This window comes from Gopherus flavomarginatus, chromosome 5, assembly GCF_025201925.1.
Source record: "Gopherus flavomarginatus isolate rGopFla2 chromosome 5, rGopFla2.mat.asm, whole genome shotgun sequence".
NCBI lineage: Eukaryota > Metazoa > Chordata > Testudines > Testudinidae > Gopherus > Gopherus flavomarginatus.
In genome coordinates this window covers 102,122,470-102,139,637 of record NC_066621.1, presented here as the reverse complement: position 1 = coordinate 102,139,637, position 17,168 = coordinate 102,122,470, and the positions used below count along the sequence as shown (strand labels likewise).

Here is a 17,168-nt window from a genome sequence, read left to right as displayed (position 1 = left end):
GTGTTCTAGGCAAGGACAAGTTTCCTTTAAGGCATTTGCCTTTGAAAAGATCTTTTCCAAATGATTATATGATAGAGTGCTTACCCTGGTGAGCGGCATGCCAAAGGTTGCCGATCCCTGCTATAGAGGCATGTACTAAGCTACCTAGGCCCTTGGTTTGATCATGCCCGCTGAGGACTGGGTCTGTCGGCATTACATAAGGTCTTCAAAACCTTTGATATATTTTAAACTATATTTTAAACATAATACTCTACAGAAAACTCAGAAGATGTCTTAAAATAATTGGTTTTATTTATTTTACTCAGTTATATGTGAAGACATTAAAATATATAATCATTAGATGCTAGTATATTTGAATAGAAAGCATATTAATGGAAATACAATCTGTATTCTACAACAGGGGTCAGCAACCTTTCAGAAGTGATGTGCCGAGTCTTCATTTATTCACTCTAATTTAAGATTTCACGTGCCAGTAATACATTTTAATGTTTTTAGAAGGTCTCTTTCTATAAGTTGATAATATATAACTAAACTATTTGTTGTACGGAAAATAAATAAGGTTTTTAAAATGTTTAAGAAGCTTAATTTAAAATTAAATTAAAATGCAGAGCCCCCCAGACTGGTGCCCAGGACTGCTCGTGTGCTGTCTTCAGTATGTGTGCCATAGGTTGCCTACCTCTGTTCTACAACGTACATGATTTTTTTAAAAAATACCATTAATCTTCAAGTCAAATATTACAGAAATGTTCAAATTATAAATATATCTTCTAATGTTTAAAATGTAAACATATAAATTTCTGCTAAAAAGCACAGTTTATAACATTTTGTTATTTGTTTTATAGCAGGTATTTAAGGACCCAGGCAAGGATTTGGGTCCCATTGAACTAGGTGCTGTACAAATTGGTGGTAAATTAGAGTGTCTGCCTCACAGAGCTTCCATGTCATAGGCCTTGTCATAACTTAGAATGGATTCCACAAATAAATGGGGAGTGAGGGATGGAGACAGAGGAGAAAATCACACTAAATGCCATATGGAAAATTTAAGAATTCCATCCTTGTGAAAAAAAAAAGTATTTTTAAAAGTTTGTTTTTAAGTTTGCCAAAATAATTTTCACTCTTACTATTGTTTTTATTGGGTTATAGTTACATGATGTCAAATGGGTATAAACCTGCCCCTCTAGATCTTTCTGAAGTGAAATTGTTGCCTTCTCAAGAAGTTTTAGTTGATAAACTTGCAGAGAATGCACATAATGTCTGGGCAAAAGACAGAATAAAACAAGGATGGACCTATGGCATTCAGCAGGTAAGAACCACTTTGTCAGTGACATTTGAAAGCTGTAGAACTGATTAGTTTGAGTATAGTTAAATTACTATTTCTGAATCATTGTTGGATGTTAGATATGAGGAAAATATAAACATAGATTGTATCATGCACTACATCTAATATATGAAAAACGTTAATAGGCTTTGATCATGCAATTGGTCCATAGATTGCATGGACCACCTGCTTGGATCTGATTGTAGGATCAGGGCTTGAGAGAGATTTGTTTTTCTTTTTAAACTAGTAACACTATAGTTACTCAGTTAATTATAAAATTTCTCAGGGACATATTTCCTTAATTCCCCTCATTCTTGTTTTGTGTGTAGTAACAGTTCCTGACTTTTGTGTTTAAGTATTGTATTTACGAGCTTTTATATTTATAAAAATGCCTTTTATTTATGGTATAACTATGACTTTTATGCTGGGGGTGGGGAAGAACCCTAAGCCTACATTTTATGCAGAAAATAGAGAGCATAAGTTAATATTGACTGTATCTCATTACATACATGTTGTGTGAAGTTTAAAACACAATTTCCTTCAAATACTTTCTTATGACTTCTTTTTAGGACCTTAAGAACAAACGAAATCCCCGACTGGTGCCATATGCATTATTAGATGAACGTACTAAGAAATCAAATAGAGACAGTCTTCGTGAAGCTGTTCGGACTTTTGCTGGTTATGGATATAATATTGAGCCACCAGACCAAGAACTAGGTATGTCTAGTAAATACTAATTCTTCTTCATGTAGTGTCCCTATGGGTGCTCCACTTCAGGTGTTGCATGCACTTATGACTGGAGATTTTCAGTAGCAGTGCCTGTTCAGCTTGTGCACACTCTCATGATACCTTTGTGCCCCACACGGAGAATATATAGAACTGTCTTATGGTCAGAGACTGAGCATCTAGCATGTTTGCTTTCAGATTATAATTTAGCCTCAGTGTTGGTGTAGTTACTTAATCTAGTTAATTTTATGATTTGATAACTTTTTATTTGACTAAGAGGTATTTTTGCTCCCCTCTCCACTTCCCTTGCTTATGCCAGAGGGACTCTCCTTGGGGATTGTCATTGCTGTGGTATACCAAGACACCCAGGCTTCAAGGACTGCCTCTCATACTGGGAGTCCATCCCGGTTAGCAATGGACATTCTCAGTGCCTCCACTGTTTGGGAGACACCTATGTACCTAATAACTGTAAGATTTACACATCTTTTAAAAGCAGATCTAGAAAAAAATGGGAAATCAAATTTAGACTCCTGATGATGGGGCAAGCCCTCAGACCAGCCTAGATCTGGGCTCAGAGGACCCCCTCCATACCGCGGCCTTTGAGTGCACTTAGTGCCCTATCCACCTCTGTATCCAGCTCACTAGGATCTTTGTGAGAGAAAGGCAACAAAAAAGGCTCTGCGGAAGAGTTCCAGCTCTACAACCAGAGAGCCTTCTTCAAAGAAAACTAAGTCATTTCAGAGACTGACCATTCTGAAGATGTCAGGTCACAGAGGGAGTATCATCGAGGCTCCAAGATTTCTGGTACTGAAAGCTCATCAGAGACTTCCCATTCTTCCAGGATCAATGGAACCAAGCGTGCTTCAGTACCAAAAGTGTCCTGGGTGCTGACCAAACATGATCTGTCCAGCACAGATTCTAAGTGCTTTGTGCTAAAGAAATCAGTATCATATATGGACCTACCCATCACCTACCCAGAAAGGAAATTTCCAAGGAAGAAACAATCTTGTGCCCCATCTCACTGGTTTGATCAGCAGTGGATGCCCCCTCTTCCACCCTATGGTCCCCTTCAGTGGGCATATTGGGACCTATGGCTGGGACCTATGGCTGTTTATTGCCAGTAGTTCTTGAGAGCTCTGAGATACTCCTACGGGGAGCATAAATAAAAATAATGACCTGTTCTATCCCTTCCTTCTCAGTAGCCTGAGCATCAGGAGGAAACTTTGAGGAGCAAAAGGCCAGAGTGGACAAACAAATATCTAATCATCATGGCCAGATGAGGCTGTAATGCTTGCACCACCTATTTTGGCAGACAAATTCAAGCATGTTCAGGAACAGAATAAGCTTATCACTTATTCACTCAAAATTCCTTTAGAGGAGGCCTAAGTTGGAGCATAAACTTTTGGACATCTTACATTTGACAGCTTCCGCAGAAGTTGTTACCATTAAATGAGGCTGTATTAGAACCCCCCAAGACAATCTGGCAAACTCCTGCTATGGCATCCCATACGTGTAAATGGGCAGACAAAAAGTACTATGTTCTACCTAAGAATTCAGAGGTTTTTTTCTCCCACTCACAACCAATTTCTTTAGTTGTGAAAGTGGTCAATGAGTGTGGCAGACAGCACCATGCAAAGTCTACACTGTATGGTCAGGACAAAAGTGACTTGATTTCATAAGAGCTAGTCTTCTGCAACTCTGCAGAATTCAGGATCGCAAATTACCAGGCTCTGATGGCAAAGTACAACCACACACCTTCCTGACAGACATCAAGACCAGTTCAAGGCTATCATAGACGAAGGTCACTTCTTAGCGAGGACCTTATTGAAAGCCTCCCTAGGTGTACCCTTCAGCTCAATCAATCACCATTGTCGTCATACATCAAGCATCTCAGCTGCCTCTGTACATCTTTTCTATGAAGATCCAAAATACCATGGAAGACCTCCCTTTTGATTGACTTGAACTCTTTTCTGAATCCTCAGGCAAGTGTCATCATAACTGTGGATGCATCTCTTGTGGAGTAGGGAGTGCACCTAGACACACACAGCATCCAGGTCAAATGATTTGCCCAAGAGGCTTATCTCTGCATCAACCTCTTGGAATGAAGAGCAGTCAGGAATACCTATCTACACTTTTTGTATTCATCCGGGGCCAATCCATAAATATCTTAGTGGACAACATAGCCTGCATGTTTTACATCAATCGCTAGGGAGGTCGAGATCTCCCCTCATTTTGTCAAAGCAACATATGGAACTGGAGTAGAGCCAATCACATCCTCATCTCAGCCTTTACCTTCCAGGCATTCAGAACACCATGACTGACAATTTGTGCAGTCACTTCTCACAAGATAATGAATGGGAACTCTACCCTTGCACTCTTAGACACAGAGGTGGACTTCTCTGCAACTGCTGCTAACAAAGAAATGCAATAAATTCTGCTTGAGGGGAGGACTGGATCATCACTCTCTACAAGATGCATTTCTTACTCTTGGGAGAGACAGCCTTCTTTATGTCTATCTGTCCAGACCTCTCCTCTTGAAGCAGCTGAACAGAGCCAGACTGATTCTAATTGCATCAAATTGGCTGAAAAATATGATGCCCTTTCCTGATTTGTCCGGCTTCCTGCCCAGCATCACACCTCCTGACCATTCCTCATCTGCTATCCTGGAATTCTGGTTGGACTCTTCATCCCAGCCTGAACATTCTTTGACTCCAGGCCTGGCTCCTCATGGCTCTCAGGGATAGAGACTTCCTCTGCATTAGAAGAACAACAGGTATTCTTAAACAGCAGGATGATATCTATGCAAAATAATTACCTAAAAAAGCTGAGAGATTTCATCTCCGGTATGTCCAGCGACAGTTTTCACCTGTTCCCTCTCTGTGGTTCTTGATTACTTGTTGGAAAGACCTGACCATTTTTTAATCCTATGAGTTCTGTTGAGGTTCACAGCCTTTCACTCTTCTCTGGAGGGATTCTCAGTGTTTGCCTACCCCATGATGGCAAGATTCATCCAGAGGTTGATGAATCATTCTACAGATTAGAGAGCCAATCCCTATATGGAATTTATACCTTGACCTTAATTGCCTTATGAAACTTCCCTTTGAATAACTTGTCCCTACTTCATCTGCCTAAGAACATAACTTTCTTGGTGACCATCACTTCCACTCAGAGTCAGTGAAATGGGGGCTTTAATGGCAGATCTTCCCATTACAGTATTCTTCAGGGAAAATTTTGTTGTGACACCTAAATTTTTACTTACAGTATCTTCCAAATTGTATATTAATCAAAAACAACAAGGAGTCTGGTGGCACTGGACTCCTTGTTGTTTTTGTGGATACAGACTAACACAGCTACCTCCTGATACTTGACACCATAGATTAGTCAAGTTATTCACCTTCCTTTTTTCCTCCCAAAGTCACACCTGCCCAGGGAGGAAGTGGTCCTCCATATCTTGGCTGTCAGAAGGGTGCTAGTTTTCTGTCTGGACAGAACCAAACCATTTAGAAAGTCTCACAGACTGTTTGTTCCATTTGCAGAAAGACCAAAGGACCCACAGTTCTCACTCAAAGACTCTCAGGGTGTATCTCTGGATATATTATCTCTTGTTATTGTACTGTCAGTATTCAACCTCCTTCTAGCATACAAGCCCATTCTACAGAATCCCAGGCTACTTCTATGGCACTATTGAAAGATATTCCAGTTGAACAGATTTGTAAAGCTACAACTGGGACCTCAGTGCATACCTTCTCCAAACACTATGCCATGGTTCACGCTTCCAGATCAGACAATGTGGTTGGCAATGCAGTTCTGTCTTCATTGTTAGATCCTACTTCAAAACTTCTTCCTCCTGTCATGGATTCATCTCGGGAGTCACCTGAAGTGGAGCACCCAGAGGATTGCTACTCAAAGAAGGAGAGGTTATTCACCTTCTGCGGTAACTAGAGTTTTTTGAGATGTGTATCTCAGTCCACCACCCACCCTCCTTCCCCTGTGCTTCAGAGTTTCATCTTGTGGGACTTTGCAGTAGAGAAGGAATTGAGGGAGGTTCGCCTGCACAGTTCTATATTGCTTCAGTACAGGACACAAGGATGTCTGGAATGTTTAGGTGAGCTAAATGGGCACTGCTACTGAAAATCTTTGAACAAAGATGAGTGAGGCACATTCACACCTGAAGTGAAGCATCCATTGGGGGACATATCTTGAAGAAATCCAGTTACTACACCAGGTGAGTAATCTCTCCTTCACAGAACTATTTAATACGTTAGGGAAAATATGTAAATCACTGTTTGAGAAAGTAGCTTATATCTCAAATGTTTTGCATAATAACGTTTCAGTATTGTGGCACAGTAAATAAATTTTTTCAAGTGAATTATTTTAACCTATAATTACAAGGAACAAATTTATTGAAAATATTTAATCCTTATGATTGATTTATTATATAAAATGAGAACTTCCTAGACTTATTTGGCTTACACATGTGCTTTTGATTTGTAAAACCTGCAGTACTACTGATTTTTCATTTAGAAGTCATTGTTTTAAAATTAAATTCTTCCATGATCTGCTAAGGCAGTCAAAAACACTGGAAGTGTGGTCTTTTGCTTCTTTGTAATGTAGAAGGAAATAGATGTGTATATATATTTTAAGACTTTCTTCTGCCTCCCCCCCCTTTTTTTTTTTTTACTTTAGACTTATAAGGAATGTCACATTTGGGCTCTATTTTCTTTATAGGGTGTCTAGGAGGTCTAAGGGATACTTATTGCAAACCATAAAACTTTAATTGAAGGGAAGGGTGTTGAATCTTAAAGGCTTCCTTTAGCCAAAATGTTAGTTACATAAACTAAATAGATATTAACATCAACAAACAAAACCAGAATGTTAAACATTCTGTGTAAAATACCCTTATGCTCTCAAATGTTACACTTTCACTCTTTGCTCTGGTGATGCCACCGTTTCCTGGCTTGGCAGTAATCAATGAGTCTTCCAGCCTAGACCGGGCCTGAATTTTAATATGGGTGGGGATAAAAACACAATATGTTTAATGTGAGTGGGCTGATGAAGTAAAAACAAAAGCAGGAAAAAACATACAAAAGAATCAATCTTTCTGATACGCTTTAAAAACAAGCCAAATTTTTATTTCCTTTCGAAGTCCTCTCTGACTGCTTTTTAAAGGCTCAATCCTGTCTCCATTATAGTCCAGTGGGAGTTTTGCCACCTGCTTCAATGGAAGCAGGATTTTACCTTAAATTGTGGAATGGATTGATTTATTTTAATCTACATCAAAACCCTCTAAATACACTAAATTACTACTTATGAGGGTTGCAGGATCAGTTTTATGTTTCCTGGATATATCATTGGTCCTGATACTGTTCACTGAAGTTAATGGAACTTTTGCAAAAATTCTATTGACTCAGTGGGAGAAGGAGCAGTCCTATTATTCCCAAAGCTAGAGCTATCAGCTAAGGTTTAGTAATGAGCTCCAGAGAATTATGTGCAATTTACAGCAACAGTCTTGCTCAAATGTAGGAAGTCTCTACTCCCATGCAGCTTTGTGCTTGGGGCTGTTCCTTGGGAAATATGTATGTTACCCACCAAAGTTTCTTACACAATCATTCAGTATAGCTTTTATACTGTACTAAATTGTGGATCATTTAGCTTGATTGTGGCTTGATGTCTCTCTGTTATTAATATTTACAGAAAAAATTTATAAAACTTGTGTGTCTACGTCTTTGTGTTTTAAAGACGTATTTGTAAATAAATCTATAGGAATAATTTTTAACATAAAATACAAACACTCAGACCTGAAGAAGAGCTCTGTGAAAGCTTGTCTCTTTCATGAACAGAAGTTGGTCCAATGAAATATGTTACCTTACCCACTATGTCTCTCTAATATCCTGGGACCAACACAGTTACAACTGTATGGCAAACACAAAGATCATGTCATATAAGAGAGAACAAAACAAGAGAGTGCTCCAGATCCATATTATAAATATGAAGAAGAAATGTAGTACCATTCTCAGCCATGTCCATAATAAATAATTATTTCTTTCAGAACTGAGACAGATGGAAAGTTAAACATTGGCATTTTCAGTTCTAATATTTCATTCTAATTTTTTTTTGTTCTCTTTTTCACAGCTGACCAAACTGTGGAAAAAGTCAGCATTGATAAGATACGTTTCTTCAGAGTAGAACAGTCTTATGCAGTGACTTCTGGAAAGTGGTACTTTGAGTTTGAAGCTGTGACGGGTGGAGATATGCGTGTTGGCTGGGCAAGGCCAGGCTGCCGGCCGGACATAGAATTGGGAGCTGATGACCAAGCATTTGTGTTTGAAGGCAGCAGAGTTAGTAAATTTCTTTACAAAAATTAATTTAAATGAGTTTGTTTGTAGTTGTGAATAGGCTGCACCAGGGGTCGGCAACCTTTCGGAAGTGGTGTGCCAAGTTCACTGTAATTTAAGGTTTCTCGTGCCAGTAATACATTTTAACATTTGTAGAAGATCTCTCTCTCTCTGTGTCTATATTATATAAATAAACTATTGTTGTATTTAAAGTAAGTAAAGTTTTTAAAATATTTAAGAAGTTTCATTTAAAATAAAATTAAAATGCAAATCTTATCAATTTAGTGTGATCCTTGCTTGGGATCCTTGTCTGGGGTTCCAGCCACCAGGCCCGCTCAGCCCGCTGCCAGTCTGGGGTTTCATTCACTCAGCTAGCAGCAGGCTGAGTGGGGCCAGCAGGGGGCTGAGTGGCTTAGTTCGCTGCCAGACTGGAGTCCCAGCAGCACTCGATCTGTGATTCCGGCTACTGGCCCCTTGCCAGTCAGGGTCCCAGCTGCCGGCCCTGCTCAGCCTCCTGCCAGCCTGGGTGAGCAGAACCCCAGACCGGCAGCAGGCTGAGCGGGGCTGGTGGCTGGAACCCCAGACAAGGATCCCAGGTCCTGCTCAGCCCGCTGCCGGTCTGGGCTGAGTGGGACCAGTGGCTGGGACTCCAGACTGACAGCGGGCTGAGCCGATCAGCCTGCTGCTGGTCTGGGGTTCCGTCCCCCAGCTCCTGCCAGTTGGGATCCCGGCTGCTGTCCCTGCTCAGCCTGCTGCCGGTCTGGGGTTCTGCTCACCCAGGCCGGCAGGAGGCTGAGTGGGGCTGGCAGCTGGAACCCCAGACCGGCAGCAGGCTGAGTGCTGCCGGCACCCCAGACTGACAGCGGACTGAGCCACTCAGCTTGCTGCCGGCCCCACTCAGCCTACCGCCAGCTCCACTCAGCCCACCACCACTCTAGGATTCCAGCTGCCAGCTCCTGCCAGCTGGGGTCTCAGCCGCCATCCTGCTCAGCCTGTTGCTGGCCTGGGGTTCCCTGGGGGTCCTCAGGCCAGCAGCAGGCACTGAGTGGGGCCAGTGGCTGGGACCCCAACTGGCAATTGGGCAGCAGCTGGAACCCCAGAGCGGCAGTGGGCTGAGCCACTCAGCCCGCTGCCACATGCCATCAAAAATTGGCTTGTGTGCCACGTTGGCACGGATGCCATAGGTTGCCGATCCCTTGGCTACACAGTGACATTGTAATGACAGTGTCTTGAGCAGACCCTTTGTAAATTCTGAGATTCATGTAAATGTTTTTACTCTCTGAGCTACATTACAGTGTCACTGTGTAGCCTATTCTGTATGTTCTGATTCTACCCACTGTGGCTACTTCTACAGAGACAGATTTCTGTTATGTTTATCTTCTTGGATTCCATGTAATTCATGGAAAGGACTCTGTTTCAAGTCAAAATGAACAAAATGCAGTTTATTCAGCTAACGCAGTTCTTTTCAGGCAAATGTCACTTCAAAACAAACATAAAGGATGCTTAGCACATTAATATTCATAGGAGTTCTGTGTCACTATATGAAAATTATTTAACGTCTGTGTTCCTCAGTGTCCCCATATAAAAATAGGGAAGATACTAGCTTACAGTACCTCAAAGGCGTGTTGTGGTGCTTAATTCTTTCATGTTCATGAATGTCTTTGAGATCTCTGTATGAAAAGCCGTAGATAAAAACAAAGAAGTAAGAGTAGAGTCCCACCACTGATGAAATTATTTCATTAATACTATATCTTAGATTTACAAATTGTTCGTATATATTAAGATATATTTTCTTATTTAGAATTTTATGAACCTATTATCATATGCAGTATAGGTCCACTGATTGGCAATGTGTCTTGGCTTCCCTTTTTTCCCCTTTGCTTTGAATCTCTCTTGGAGCAAATTGGGTGTGTTGTACTTTTATTTCTGAGTCTCTGTTCTTTTTCAGGGCCAGCGTTGGCATCTAGGCAGTGGATTCTTTGGACGAAACTGGCAACCAGGAGATGTTGTTGGTTGTATGATAAACTTAGATGACAAGTCCATGATCTTTACTCTGAATGGGGAATTGCTTATAACCAATAAAGGTTCAGAACTTGCCTTTGCTGACTTTGAAATAGAAAAGGGTAAGCTGAATCCTATTGTTTTTAAAGTTACACTGCAAGCGTATAAGAAAAATTAGGAGAAAATTATGTTGTACTACAGATTTAAAATTAATTGAGAAGTCTGAAATTGTATTGTTGCAGATGAATCTGCCTCTTCCCATTTCATGGTTGGGGATTCCTCATATACTTGGCCCCCAGCTCTGACAGAGCATCTCTGAGCTTTCACCTGAGTGAGAGACAATGAGGAAACTTACTTGCTGTTGAATCCAGTGCCATTGCCCATCTATCTTTTGTTGGCCAAATGAATGTGTTGGCTCCTTGTGCTTGAATGGCCCAATCCTAGTCCTTTTGGTGTTTCCTAAGGATCGAGGGCAGTTATCAGCTAGTAGTTTTATGTTGCAATGTAAAGCCTGAACTTTAATTCAAAGATAATTAATTCTTTAGAGGGCACTGTGGTGAAAAGATTCTGCAAGCCCTAAGCTGCAAATAGAAAAATGAGTTTCAAACAACTTGCAATACTGAATCATCCTTTTCACCAGGAATAATGGTAAGAACAAACAACTACAAATCACCAATGATAAATAACTAAACTTAATTAGATAAAATGTTAAACAAAGCAATGTACTCCCAGATCAGGGGTTAGTGGGCATATCACATGAAAAAATAAACTTGAACCACTTTGATATTTTATTCTATGACAGTGAGAACTAGACTTACACATTTTAGTAGCAAGTGAGAGCTTGTACAATGAAAGTAATTTTGGGGACAACCGTATGTTCAATTTGTTCTTTTAAATTCTTTACAAAGATTTATTTACATAAACATTTTCCAGAATGACTCTATGACTTTCATGTTAAGCAATGAAGATTATTGTCAATCAAATTACATTACTAATGTTAACGTTTTCATTCTAGTTTTTCACTGAAAAGTGAAATAAGTGTGATCAATGTATAGTCCAGCTTGCTAGACTCTCAATGGACTTTGAGCGCTTAAAAATATCTGTGAAGTCCCTGTAATGTGGTGGTTCTTAGGTCCATTATTCATGAATAAGGACTATCCATAGTAGTAAAGATTTTCAGGATCAGCTTCCATATATACATGTATGGTGGGAGAGGGGTCAAGAAGTGCATTACTGAAGGTCTGTGCATATTGATCAAATCACATATGCATGATGTAGGAAAGTAAAATATCAGTAAGGAAACAGATTTTAGTTTCACCCTTCTGAGAGTTAATACAGATAATATTAAGCTAATTAAAATTGTGTCATACCAAGGTACAATCCATACCAATTATCAGAGGGTAGCATGACATGTACCATTCACAGTCTTTGTCCAGGATTGAACAAAGACTGTGAATGGCTTGCCAATTACAGAACCAGTTTCTCCTCTCTTGGTTTTCACACCTCAACTGCTAGAACAGGGCCTCATCCTCCCTGATTGAACTGACCTCGTTATCACTAGCTTGCTTGCTAGCACACATATATATACCTGCCCCTGGATATTTCCATTACATGCATCTGAGGAAGTGGGTATTCACCCACGAAAGCTCATGCTCCAAAACGTCTGTTAGTCTATAAGGTGCCACAGGATTCTTTGCTGCTTTTACAAATTCATACCAATGAGTAGCTGTGTCACTACTGCCCTGTGACCTGGAGTGCACTTTACAATGCCTTGCTGATGTAGCCTCCAACCTGGACTGCTCACAAACAGCCTCTAGCATGCAAGTCACTCCCATATATCCATATCCGTGTGTGGTGCAGCCAGCCAGCCAGCCATACCTTTGTTCTTACCAGCCTTAAAGATTGCCACAGGGTGCCTCCAACACAATCCCAGCCCCAGTTTTTCTCCCAGACATGTATGTTCTGTACTGCTCAGCGTTCTCCTAGACAGTACAGATATATTGAATCTATTATTCCTTTTAGTGAATAATATGCATACAATTTGTTATCCCAAATGGAATTACCCAGACACTTCAACTTCAACACATTGGATTAGATAAAACAATAAAACAAGTTTATTAACTACAAAGAGAGAGATTTTAAGTGAGTACAAGTAATGAGGCATAAAAATCAGAAATAGATACAAGAAAAAAAAACACTTACTAGTGCCTAACTTAACAACTATATTAGATTCAAAGCAAAGTTTTCGCACCACATGCTTCAGCAGATTTCTGACCAAACTCTCAGGTCAGGCCCCCTCCTCAAGAGTGCAATGGCTGCTTCCTTTGTCTTTTCAGGTGCAGAGAATGTGATGGGCAGGCAGAGAGAAAGAGAGAGGTGACTTGGGGTGTTTGTCCCTCTTTTTTATACTTTCAGCCCCCCTTTTGACAAACATTTCCAGCTGAGACCCAGGAGACCAAGAGTCTATGTGGAAGGATATTCTCTGCTGGTTGTGGTGGTTTGTGGGGTTTTTTTTGGCTAAAATGTAGATTTGTGTCCCTGCTCGTTTCCTGTCAAGAATGGCTACTTAGCAGGTAATGGTCCATCAACCTTGTCAGCCTTCTCTTTGTCTCTGAGGAACTGGTTTGGCCACTCCACAGATTTATCTGGAAAACATACTTTTAGTGACAGTCTCAGCTTATATTTATAATTTCACATATAACACTGCTATGTGCATTTTGCCATGATAATATTGATCAGCAAATTATGAGTTTTTAAATGATACCTCACAAGGCGTATTTCGTACAAACATTAGTACAATAATATGTTGAGTGTGAACATTGTGGTATATTCTATCATAAAAAATACCTTTACCTGTTCTGTTAACTAATTGCCTGCTTTGATTTGCACAGTTTGTGATCACTACTATAAATAGCTTTGATTTTGAATAGATATTAAGCCAATCCTAACTGATCAGGACATGCAGTTGAATGAAGACAGACAAAGGGATGGATTTAAGCAGCAGGCCACACTTTATTAATTTACCACTGGGGAAGGCTGCTGTGTACCCACAGGCTCTCTCTCATAAATCAGTGTAGTATAGTTGTAGCTGTGTTGGCCCTAGGATATTAGAGAGACAAGATGGGTGAGATAATATCTTGTATGTATATATGTACTTCCTTATTTATTTATTTATTTAGAAGTTGACCCAATAAAATATATTACCTCACTCACCTTGTCTCTCATAAAGCAGGCATTTCACTGGATCCAGTGTGAAGTTACAGGTATTGCATCATATAACTATTCACAGCTGCCCGGGGGAGCAGGAGGAATGGGCAGTTGGTCAGGCTCCCCATTTGAGAAGGACCTCAAACAAGGGGTATTGCAGCCCCTTTTGTCTTTCTCCCTGCTGGACACCAGCCACTTGTTTCCTTTCCTTGTTTCCTGCCTGATCCGATCCTAACATCCCAAAGCCAAATGTCAATCCTGGCATCTGAGAACAAAGCTGGCAAGGGTAGCAGAGAGAGCATCTTGCTACTTATGGCTGAAGAGGATTATTGAGAAGGGCTATCATAAGTAAAACACAGAAAACTATTTTGAAATCTTTAAAGTGCCTACCCCTTCTCCCACGGTCTCACCAGATGGGGATATTGATTGGACCAGCAGTAGGGGAGAGAGCCCAGAAAAAAGGGAGAGAAGCAGAGTGTATGCCTCAGAATGCAAAGCTGGGTCTCTTCACATCCCTCTGGCCAACTGCAAGGGGAAGGGAGCTGATCAGCTCTATGCTCCTACACTCCATTATTGTAAACCTCTTCCCGGGCTTTTGGGGGCCTCCTGGCCCTTCACATAGGAACATTCAGTACAATTGGCCTGAGTTTTTTGGGATGATGGAGTGCACTTGATGTTTGACTTTACTTATCAAATTTATCACTCATTTTTGTGGGTAGCGGGGGTGTTAAGAGTATGATTATTTCCCTAGACATGACTGAAAGATACAGCAGTTAATTCTGTGACATCTACAGACTTTAATATCCTCCATTTATTTATTTTTAAATCCAGACTAGTCAGGTCTCAGAGTAGTCATGACATCTGCAGTGTGTGTATGTGTATGTATATATATTAAAGTGCCTCCTCTTCAAACCCTCTCTTTCTTTCTCATCTGTTGCTGGAATTCCCTTTGGGAACTTTTAGCTTCCTGTTATTTTATCACTGACTGCTACAAACTTAACCAATTTTGGTCCCCTTTAGTTCTCAGTTTCCCAGGCTGCCAGTCTATTCTTGTCTAATATTTCCATCAATGCTTTTAACAATTTTCAGTGCCTCTGAAGCAAGCCTTCAGGCAGTCCCACACATCAGCCTGATAAAATGTGTTGTAAGATGGCTGTCTACTAGTACACACTACATCTGTTATCATTCTTTGAACCACCAATGCACATTAGTTAGGCAGCTGGTCATGAAGAGGCAGATTATGTGAGTAGTTTTCCACAAGCACTGCTCATGGTGAGCTCATTTACAAAACTGTGTTTAAACAGTAATAATGAATTATGATAGTCATTATTAACATCTTACATCCAACAGGATCTCAAGGTGTGAGTGCATTTTCTGTTTATATAGTTATTATGTAGTGTCTTCTTATCTATCCCTTTCCTCATGGTTCCTAACATTCTGTTAGTGTTTTTGACTGCCACTGCACATTGAGTGGATGTTTTCAGAAAATTATCCACATGACTCCAAGATGTCTTTCATGAATGGTAATAGCTAATTTAGGCCTTTGCATTTATCAACATTGAATTTCATTTGCCATTTTGTTGCCCAGTCATCCAGTTTTGTGAGATACATTTGAACTCTTAGCAGTCGGCTTTGGACTTCACTGTCTTGAGTAATCACCTGTGAACTTTGCCACCTCGCTCTTTACCCCTTTTTCCAGATAATTTATGAATGTGTTGAACAGCACTGATCCCAGTACAGGTCTGTGGGGAGCATGCTATTTACCTCTCTCCATTCTGAAAATTGGCCATTTATTCTTACCCTTTGTTTCCTGTTTTTTAACTAGTTATTGATCAGTGAGCGTGAGGTAACTGTTATCTGAATTTCCTCACACCAATCTAATATTAGTCATAGATTGACCCGGGGGGCGGGGAGTGTGTGTGTCAGCAACTTCCCACTGAGGATCGGTGCTGCTAGAGTTTGGAGTAAAAGCCACCAAAGCAACTTGTCCCCTTTCTTCCCACCAGAAGAAACTCTCTAGTAGATGAGAGAGCCACCAGCAGCCTTCGCCTTAGCTCTCAGCTCTCATTCTGACTGCATGGCTGTAGTATTTCTGCTGCTGGAATGGGAGAGAGAGTTTTCAGTTGTGGTTCCCCAAATATTCTCTGTTCTTAAAGTGATGAAATAGTCAGCAGATTATTTCTAAAGAAATAGCTATTAAAATGACACAAATACAGATACGTTGAGACTGAAAATGTTCGGTCATCAGAAATGACAATATTGGGAAAATGCCTATGTAGATTTTAATGGGACTACTCGTGAGTAAAGTTTCTCAAGTGTCTGAGTGTTTGCAGGTTTAGGATCTCAATATGTGTCTATATATAACTTACCAAGAACACATATTGTATATTTTAAAAATCAGACCTAAATATGGGTATGAGTATCTACTCAATGTAGCATAAAGCCTTGTAGGCCTGAACTTGTAAGCCTGATGTTTCAATAATAAACCATTTTTCTCAAGGATTTACAAAGCCAGCCAACAGTGTAACGCCTGTGCATAGTAGGGAGATATCTCTTTAAGAGACTCATGGGCAGGGGAGGTAGGCGTGAGATGTGTCTGGGTCATTGTTGCTAGGCAAATTAAGCATTCCACATCCGGAAGCCTCTGGAATTGGGTTTGGTAGGTTGGAGTCTTCTCCAATAGGTTCTCTGTTGCTGGGGTCAGACTCCAAGAGGGCAAGCAGTCAGGGCAGCTGCTTTACAAAGGGCCACGTACTCTGTGTGAGTTGGGAGAGGCTGAGGCCAGGAGCAGAAAGCAGGCTTGTTGTCCCTAACTCTGAAGCATTTTGCAGCAGGGTTTTTTTTTTTTAATCTACATACTTAACTGAGTGGTTGGTTAATCAGTTTTTGGCTGGCTAACAGTGATTTCAGCAGAGGAAGAGGAACAGTCTGCATGGATTCAACAGAAGCTTCCTACAAGCAAGTGGAAGGAAGTTTTTTTGTTTGGGTGTTTTTTTTTTTAACTCAGCAGAGGGTGTAGATTTGGTGATCAAAGACTGTGACTGAGACTCAAGTGAACTCAACCTAAGCTTTTGGGAACTCAGTTTCTTCTCACTGTGTTTCTGTGGGGACTGAACTGTTCAGATTGTAATTTGTTTTCTTTATTTATGTATTATGTATAAATGTGAAGATAATGTCTGTGGTGTATGAAATAGCCATGTTATGTTAAAAAAATAATTTTACATCGTAAGATATTGTAAAGGTATTTAATTAAATTAATTTCTTTAGCTCTTTTTGGGACTTGAATGTGGGGAGGTTGACCCTATGCAATCCTTGCTGAAAATCCTTAGAGATTGAATTCTGAGTCTCCAGATATTCTTCTATGGGAGTTGGGTTTTTTTAGGCACTAGGGAAGGGCAATGAAATGAATTCTAGCCCACCCAAAGGTTACAAAAGGCTCTTAGTATTATACTGTTTCTTATCTCCTTTTTCCAAATTTCCTGATAACTTGAGCTTTCATTTTGTTCCGTTCTACCAACAGTTATGAATACAGTATTTTAAAAGGCAAACAAATTTAATTGGGGCTTTGATCTGTTAAGAAT

The 17,168-nt window shown here is 40.3% G+C and overlaps 1 protein-coding gene across 15 annotated transcripts in view; it reads left to right on the top strand.

Moving 5' to 3' along the window:
* The window catches only part of RYR3 (ryanodine receptor 3), a 630,986-nt gene that overhangs the window by 246,457 nt on the left and 367,361 nt on the right, over positions 1-17,168 (top strand). For all 15 annotated transcript variants that reach the window (XM_050954773.1, XM_050954774.1, XM_050954771.1 and 12 more), the window contains 4 exons: positions 1,144-1,303; positions 1,888-2,035; positions 8,177-8,382; positions 10,328-10,502. In XM_050954773.1, the coding sequence (XP_050810730.1) occupies positions 1,144-1,303; positions 1,888-2,035; positions 8,177-8,382; positions 10,328-10,502 (689 nt within the window). The remainder of the gene's footprint in view (positions 1-1,143; positions 1,304-1,887; positions 2,036-8,176; positions 8,383-10,327; positions 10,503-17,168) is intronic.